Source organism: Dendrobates tinctorius, unplaced genomic scaffold (assembly GCF_039654945.1).
Source record: "Dendrobates tinctorius isolate UK_male_01 unplaced genomic scaffold, ASM3965494v1 ptg000223l, whole genome shotgun sequence".
In the NCBI taxonomy this organism is placed as follows: domain Eukaryota; kingdom Metazoa; phylum Chordata; class Amphibia; order Anura; family Dendrobatidae; genus Dendrobates; species Dendrobates tinctorius.
In genome coordinates, this window is record NW_027361890.1 from 6,508,005 (window position 1) to 6,517,256 (window position 9,252).

General features: G+C 47.8%; 1 protein-coding gene across 3 annotated transcripts in view; it reads right to left on the reverse strand.

Annotated features, from left to right (window-relative positions):
- The window catches only part of RPN2 (ribophorin II), a 73,537-nt gene extending 71,085 nt beyond the window's left edge, over positions 1-2,452 (reverse strand). Inside the window, exon 1 of one of the 3 annotated variants that reach the window (XM_073555286.1) lies at positions 2,268-2,452. Coding sequence is in view for 2 of the 3 variants with exons in the window: in XM_073555284.1 (XP_073411385.1) it covers positions 2,211-2,220 (10 nt within the window). In the remaining variant the exon portion in view is untranslated. Of the gene's footprint in view, positions 1-2,210 lie in introns of all 3 variants that reach the window. The other 2 variants (XM_073555284.1, XM_073555285.1) reach the window with 2 other exon arrangements.
- Positions 2,453-9,252: the final 6,800 nt, after the last annotated feature.

Here is a 9,252-nt window from a genome sequence, read left to right on the forward strand (position 1 = left end):
CGGGTACTTGCAGAAAAAATATTCACACTGGTGTATATAGATGCTACTGGACAGGCGCTGCCATTTTGCTAGAGGAAAATAACGTTATCTCCGCTAAGATGGCACCGGCAGCACAGTAGGATGTATGGGATCACTGATAGATGCTACTACGCAGGTGCCACCGACACCATTTTGAGAGAGAATTTTTTTCTGAATACATCGACAGTATATCACCAAATAAAATAATTACATGGACATCATACATGCGATCATGCTACTTTTTTCCCCAAAACATATTATATTCAGTATGTAAAATAGGGGGCAGGTCAGGGAGGGATCAGTGACCTGTAATAAGCCATATAGATGAATATGTAAGGAGACCCCCACAGGCCGCCCCAGAGCGTGAGCATATCATTAACTGAGAAATTAAAATAAAGATTAAACAACAACCACAAGACGGGTATCATGTTAATCAGTATAACGGTGCCGACCTGACAGTGTGTGTAGGTTACTGAGCATGATCCTGCTGACAGGTGCCCTTTAAGCTAGGCAGTCTAGAGGGGGTTTTACACAGGGATATCGCTATAACGTCACCGATTTTGTGACGTTAAAGCGATATCGCTGTGTGTGATACTTACCTCAGACCGGCTCCCCCGCTGTCCATCGCTGATTGTGCGAGAATGTCCGGCTCCATTTCTCGTCGTCTGCTTCCTGTTGTGTGAGACGAGCGATGCGTGGAGGCGGGCGGGAGGACGTCAGGATCGCTGTGTGTGAAAGGTGAATATCGTGCGCTGTGTCGCTGCTGCATCGCTGTGAGGTCTGCCTGTGTGACAGCTCACTAGCGATCCTGACCGGGTCGGATCGCTGGTGCATCGCTAAATGTAAAGGGGCCTTAAAGAGCCACTGTGATAAATCTGGCGCATTTTACAACTGTACTATTTAGAATTATGCTGCAATTAGATGAGTGGACAATCAGTAAATGTGTGCAAATGATCATTCCTGCAGTCTGTGTAATGATACAAGCCTTATATAGAGCAAATGTGATCAGACCATTCATGTTGGCAAAAAACACTTACGGCGCAGGCTGAGTATGTGCATCTCCTCCCCATTCTTTGTCTGTGGGACTAACAGACATGGCCGAGAGCTGTACTCTGCAGCCCCATAGTCACTTAATGAGGTGCAGGCTGAGTATGTGCATGCCCTCCCCATTCATCGTCTATGGGACTGATGGAAATGGCCGAGACCTGAACTCTGCAGCCCCATAGAGAATGAATGCAGTGCACGCCCTCCCCTTTCATCGTCAATGGGACTGATGGACATGGCTGAGAGCTGTACTCTGCAGCCCCATAGAGACTGAATGAGGCGCAAGCCAAGTATGTATATGCCCTCCCCTTTCATCGTCTATAGGACTGATGGACATGGCAGAGAGCTATACTCTGCAGCCCCATAGAGACTGAAAGCAGTGCACGCCCTCCCCTTTCATCGTCAATGGGACTGATGGACATGGCTGAGAGCTGTACTCTGCAGCCCCATAGAGACTGAATGAGGTGCAAGCCAAGTATGTATATGCCCTCCCCTTTCATCGTCTATGGGACTGATGGACATGGCAGAGAGCTATACTCTGCAGCCCCATAGAGACTGAAAGCGGTGCAGGCCAAGTATGTGCACACCCTCCCCTTTCATTGTCTATGGGACTGATGGCCATGGCTGAGCTGTACTCTGCAGCCCCATAGACTGAATGCGGTGCAGGCCAAATATGTGCACACCCTCCCCTTTCATTGTCTATGGGACTGATGGACATGGCAGAGAGCTGTACTCTGCAGCCCCATAAGTCACTGAATAGAGGCGAGCATGTGCACCTCTGCTCCTGTCAGGATTCTACAGGCTCTCCCCATCCACCCGTGTGCTGAGGAACAACCTAAGTAGATGGACATGACCTCCTGCCTCTGAGCTCCTCAGTAGCACAGGACTAGGCTTTCATTTCCGAGCAAACACAAAGGATGAGAGGAGGCCCGCACACTCAGATGAGGGCTCCTGATCATCTATCGCGATAACGCACAGTGCACAGAGCTTCTATGTAGTCCCGACAGAAGGCTGAGGTGACTGCACAGCCTGGCGGCCCTGTCACACGGGGCGCAGCGCCCGCACACACAGGGCTCGGTGTCCCGCACCGACCTCTCTACACCGCGGTGCAAGGGATTCATTGAATGTCGCCGGGCTGCACTACTCACTCGCTGCCATGTTGCTCGCTCCCGCCCCTCACAGCGTCACTCGCACCGACCACTCACGATTTCCGGCGCTTCCTAGACAGACACGTAGACCGGGCGAAATAGGGGAGCAATTAATGTCTATACGAGAGCCGCGCAGTATATAACACCGTCCTCTGGGCGAGCTCTGAGATACCGAACACTGCGCCAATACAACATAGTATTCTATTGATTGCTACCAGTATGATGGAATATGTATCGGGTATACGAAAGACCTGGAGACCGGTGACCCCCTTTCCGGGCTGTAAATGGTCTCTCCCAAATGAGGCGGGGAAGCGACGCGCATGTGTCTGTGATTCACTGGCTACTTCGTCTGCCAATATTGCTAGTAGGCGGGGCCTATGTGGAGAACACATTTAGATTCGCTCCATGCTGCTGCGCAGCTGTGATTGACAGCCGGTGTGACCAATGATGCATTGTGAGGGAAGAAGTGACAGCCCGCTCTAATGACGCGTATTACTGTCACGTGGCGCCTGAGAGCTGACAGCAATTGTCTGTTCATAGGGAGCTGTGAGAGCCACATTGTTATGTATGGTGGGAATGTGCTGTGTAGTAAGGTGGTTGGGGAGACAGGGGGCGCAGTGGGTGCTCTCCTCTTCTGAACCAGGGCTCATCCCAGTTAGGCCTCTTTCACACATCAGTTTTTTGCCGTCAGGCGAGATCCGGCTTTTTTTTGTAAAACCGGATCTGGCGAAATGCAATGCCGGATCCAGTTTTTCCCCATTGACTTGCATTAGCGCCGGATCGCGCCGGATGGCATTGCGTTTCATCCGTTTTTTGCCGGATCCGGCTACTTGTCTCATTCCGGCGTCTGGAAAAAACGGCTACTGTAACGTTTTTTGTCTCCGGCGAAAAAGCCGGAAGCGCCGGATCCAACGCTTCCGGCTTTTTGCCACAATGAAAGTCTATGGGTGCCGGAATGTGCCGGATCCAGAAAAAGACGGATCCAGCCACCAGATCTGTTTTTTTAAGTCTGCACATGCTCAGATCCAATTGGCCAGCCCCCAGGAAACAGATATAACCTGCTAGACGGATCCGGCATAAAAACGGATCCGTTTCTACAGTTCTCCAAAATTTACGCCGGATCCGTTTTTTCTAAAAATAGCCGGATCCTGCCTGACAGCAAAAAACTGATGTGTGAAAGTAGCCTAAGTCTGCACTCCTTTCATGTGGCAGAGCACTACCCAGACCACACAGGGTGAGAGGAAACTGGGGCAATTACTGAACCACCAAATAGACGAACAGTCCCAACAATTACCCAAGATGGTGCAAATTACTGTCTCACCCTTCCGCTGACTCGTGGAAGGGTGAGGCACGTAAGGGGACTTCTTTTGCCGGGCACCCACAGAGATGAGGTAACGACAAGCCTAGGAGCTGACAGTCCATTGAGGCACGTGGCCAGGTGACTGGAGAGTCACAACCTGGCCTCCCCAAACGTCTCCATGGGTTCAGTAATGGTCAATGGAGCATATCTGTGTTCTCCCAGCTAGGGCCGAGGCCCCTTAAGATGGCACCCTGTAGAATGTCAAATCTGTGTTCCCCTCCATGATGCCTTGGCATTCCTCTAGAGAGCCTTCATTATAGAACCATGGTGTCCTGGCTGTGTTTGCGTAGAGATATAAGGATATAGGTCCTTTTTTTATACCCACACCTGTGGTTCAGGCCATCATCCACGTGTCGGGGGAAGGTGGGATGATGTTCAATTCATTGAGTCTTTGATCAGTCTAATTACACTAACGTTCTCATTCCAGAACCAATACAGCCAAAGAGAAGCATGATAGGAACAAGAACACAGGCTTCTTTACAAAGAGCTAAAAACATCTTTATTATGCGCTATTAAAACAAGGATCCAGGAAATATTTTTGCATTTGAGTCGGCAGGAGGAGGCAAGGGTTTGGATATGTGGCTTGAAAGAGAGGGCAGAGTTGAGGATCACCCCGAGGCATCGACCATGCGGGACTGGGGAAAGAGCACCCATTGACAGATGATAGATAATACCAAGCCCGATATTTAGTAGTAAACATAATAAAATGGTACATAAAGAGTTAAAGACACGCACACACACACGGGTTCACACTTGTGAGAAACTTGTATGAGTCTCGCACCTCAGTACCCAGCACTGCTGCCGGCACTTGGACCGGAGCGTTCAGCTGCAAAGAAATACATGCAGCCGCACACTCCGGTCCCGAGTGTCGATGGCATTGCTGGGTATTGAGGTGCGGGACTCGTGCAAGTTTCTCGCAAGTGTGACCCTGGCCCTAAACGCAATATCTGTTTAATTGAAAAAAAAAATTTCTGTGCCAGAGAGGGAAAGCCAGTGACTGTGGGCTGATGTTTATAGCCTGGGAAGAGGTTAATACCCATGTATCTTCCCAGGCCTTGAATATCAGCCCGCAGCTGTATATTTAGCCTTTACTGGCTGCAAAAATAGGGGGACCCCCAAAAAGACGACATGGAGTCCCCCTAAAATTAATAGCCAGAAAAGGCTACGCAGACAGCTGCGGGCTGATATAGCCTAGGAAGGGGCCATGGATATTGCCTCCCCCTGCTACAAACACCAGCTCATAGCTGCCCCAGAAATGGCGCATCTCTAAGATGCGCCAATTCCAGCACGTAGTTTCTTTCTTCCTACTGCCGTGTAACGGTGGCATATGGGGTAATATTTGTGGGGTTGATGTCACCTTTGTATTGTAAGGTGACGTCAAGCCTGGCTTTGTAATGGAGAGGCGTCAATAAGATACTTATCCATTACTAATCCTGCAGTTGGTAAAGGGATAAATAAACACAGCCAGACTAAAGTATTTTAATGAAATAAAACACTAAACATAGTTTCCCATCTTTATTATTACTCCAAATTCCTGTGACGCCCTCGATCACCTGTAAAAAAAATTAAATAAATCAACAGTATACTCCCTGTTCCGACGTAATCCATTTAATAACAAGTGTCCCACGACGATCTCCCCTATAGAGATGTCATATCAGGAGATGGCTCCAGCAGTGTTATCATTGAGGGTTCACTGGAGTTCATGCTCTCACTTTACGGCAGTGCTGCGTGAGAATTTTCTCACGCAGCGGTGCCGCAAGTGACAGTCTGAACTCCATTGACCTCTGACGGCGGAGTGATACACTGCGGGAGGATACCTGCCATCATTGTATCACCGGAGGACCCTGGAGAGCGGTCACATCTGCCGATGTTACAGCTCTCCATGGGAGATTGTCGTGGGACAATCGTTACTACATGGATTACATTGGAACAGGGCGTATACTATTGCTTTATTATTTTATTTTTTTTACAGGTGATCAAGGTCGCCGGGGATTAGCTGTATGGTGAGTATGTACTGTATGTGTTTTTTTTTACACTTGGAACACACTAGCCAGATGATGGGACTACTACTGTGCCATCATCGGCTAGCTGTAGCAGGCATAGCCGGATTTGATGCAATTCCGCACGTCCAAAAATGCTGCAGAAACATCAAAATCTGCAATGTGTGCACTAGGGTGACCGGATCTCATATGGGGGGGAAAAAATGTCAGAATCTTGTTCGTCTGGACCCCACAAAACGATTCCCCTTTCCAGATATTGAGAGAGCCAAAATTTGAGCTCGATCAATCGACGTTAACCCGTGCCGCTCGTTGCTCAAAGTTTGAAAAAATCCAAATTGAGGTATTTTAAGATTTAGGTATTTTGCTTAGTCTGTTAGACTATAAAGAATGTGACAACAACATTGCAGAAATAGCCCTGACCAAATTTTCGAACCATTTGTGGTATTTGAATGCAGAGTTGGTGGGATTGTCGTTTTTTGATCCCACCATTACAGACAATGAAAAGTTGTTAATGGCTAATAAATTGCTCAGTAGCACAGATGAACCATCAGAGCACGCTAACCTACATGAGTTGATAATTTTACATAGTTATCTAATCTATTCTAGAGCTTTTGTTAAAGTAGTTTTTGAAACGTCAGAATATAATGCTCGGCATTTGCTTACAACTTGCAGGACATATTGCTTTTGTTCTTCATCTTTTGTCAGAAGGTCGTTAAAGTCGGTTACTTCCTACCTCTTTTAATTTTTCTTTCCTAACTTTTGGATTTACAACCCTAGCGTGCTCTGATGGTTCATCTGTGCTACTGAGCAATTTATTAGCCATTAACAACTTTTCATTGTCTGTAATGGTGTGATCAAAAAACGATAATCCCACCAACTCTGCATTCAAATACCACAAATGGTTCGAAAATTTGGTCAGGGCTATTTCTGCAATGTTGTTGTCACATACTTTATAGTCTAACAGACTATGCAAAATACCTAAATCTTAAAATACCTCAATTTGGATTTTTTCAAACTTTGAGCGACGAGCGGCACGGGTTAACGTCGTTTGATCGAGCTCAAATTTTGGCTATCTCAATATCTGGAAAGGGGAATCGTTTTGTGGGGTCCAGACGGACAAAATTCCGACATCGATTTTTTGCGGTCACCCTAGTGTGCACATAGCCTTAGTGTGATTGAAAGGAGGTGTGTTCAATATAATAGCAGTGTGGAGTTCAATTAGTGAGGTCAATCATTCTGTGAAGATACAAGTGTGAATCAGGTGGTCCTTATTTAAGGGTGCAGCCAGGACATGTTGTACATGCATTTCTCCTTGAAAGCCTGAGAAATATGAGTCGTTCGAGACATTGTTCAGAAGAACAGCGTACTTTGAGGGTAAAACTTATAAAGAGATGCAGACAATGATAAGCTACTCAGCTAAAATGATCTCTAATGCTTTAAAATGGAAAGCGAAACCAGAGAGACGTGGAAGAAAGCAGAAGACTACCAGTCGAATGGATGGAAGAATAGCCAGAATTGCAAAGACAGTCTCAAGTTACCTGTGAGGACTGTGACAGTAAGAAGATGCCAATCTATTACCAAGAAGTCCCCACACAGTCCCACTGTTAAAAAAAAGACGTACTGAAGAGGATACAATTTGCCAAAGAACACATCAACTGGCCTAAAGAAAAATGAAGAAATGTTTTATGCACCGATGAAAGTAAAATTGTTCTTTTTGGGTCCAAGGGCTGTCAGATGATTCACAATCTTTGCATTCAAGCCACAGTACACTCTGAAAACAGTTGAGGCATGGTGATTTAAAGGGAATCTGTCACCCCATTTTAGCCCTATAAGCTGCTACCACCGCCATCAGGGGCTTATCTACAGCATTCTGTAATGCTGTAGATAAGCCCCCGATGTAACCTGAAAGATAAGAAAAACAAGTTAGATTATACTTAACGGGGGGGCGGTCCGGTGCGGTGGGTGACGCGGTCTGGCGCCTTCCATCTTCTAGTGATGACGTCCTCCTCCTCCTGCCGAGGCTCCTGCGCAGGCATACTTTATCTGCTCTGTTGAGGGCAGAGCAGAGTACTGCAGTGCGCAGGCGTGGTGAAAGGTCAGAGAGGTCCGGCGCCTGCGCACTGCAGTACTCTGCTCTCAACAGGGCAGATAAAGGATGTCTGCACAGGAGCCGAGGGAGTAGTTAGAAGGAGGATGTCATCGCTAGAAGATAGGAGGCGCCGGACCGGACCGCGACACCCATCGGACCGGACCCCGGGGTGAGTATAATCTATCTTGTTTTTCTTCTCTTTCAGGTTACATCAGGGGCTTATCTACAGCATTACAGAATGCTGTAGATAAGCCCCTGATGGCGGTGGCCGCAGCTTATAGGCCAAAAATGGGGTGACATTTCCTTTAAGCCTCATGATATGGGTACAGTAGCGTAGCTACTGGGGGGACAGAGTTGGACCCGTACCATGAAGGGCCCCACGTGGATCCATGGCTGCTTCTGTCATAAAGCTGCCTTGAAGGTGAGCACGGCAAATTGCCTGCTTTCCTATGTTCCTGGCTAGAACAGTGGCAGAGTCCTCAGTGCAGTGTAATGTGCAGAGGAACTCGCCATTTCTGACAGGCTCCCCTGTCAGTGTTCAGTCAGCTCCTGCTCTGACTCATGCAGGCTGGGGTTCCCTTGGGTCCTATTGCTCACCGTTGAGTTACCTCAGACACTGCCTGGGCCTGACCTCATCGCATGCTGTTAGCCTGCAGCACTTGGATCACAAATTGCTAGGGGCATCTATAACCCCTTAGTGACAGAGCCATTTGGCAGCTTAATGACCAGGCCAGTTTTTACAATTCTGACCACTTTCACTTTATGAGGTAATAACTCTGGAACGCTTTAACGGATCCCGCTGATTCTGAGACTGTTTTTCATAACATATTGTACTTCAAGTTAGGCTATGTGCACCCGCTGCGGATTCTGCTGCGCTTCCGCAGCGTTTTTGGCCCTGCGGAAACACAGCAGTTCCGCAGACATGGTACAGTATCATGTTAGCCTATGGCATTTCAAATCCACTGTGCTCACGCTGCGTTTTTTTCCGTGCGGTTTTGCTGCGGTTTACAAACCGCAGCATGTCAATTCTTTGTGCGGATTCCGCAGTGGTTTCACACCTTTAACATATGTGATAAAACACTCCGGGATCGGCTTTGCTGGGGTCAAAGGTCACGTGCGTTCAGCATGAAACTCAGGCACAGAGCTGGGATTCGGGTGTAACTGACCCTGGGTCAGGTTTATTAAAGGTGAAAGCAATGCAAAAAGGAAATAAGACATAAAACAAATCCTTGCCTGTCCGGCACTAACTAAACAATGGACAACCTAACTACCAACTGGCGGGCTTCTCCCGTCCAGCCAAACCACAGTTTCAGTGGGCACTGCTTCCACTCACGTGTGTCTCTCACACAGACAGGCTCTCTGTGTTCCCAGGCTGAGACACTAACACAACCACCTGGCAACCTTTTATATCCACCTCCCATTATTCATTAGCAAGCAGGTGCAATACTGACCAGACTAGGCCACATAGGAAAGGAATCTGGGCGAGATATACCTGCCCTCATCCACTATTCCCACATGATTCTCACATATCCCCCCCCTCTGCTCAGACCTCTCCGGTCGAGCAATGACACCCGCCAAACAGTGCACTCGGGA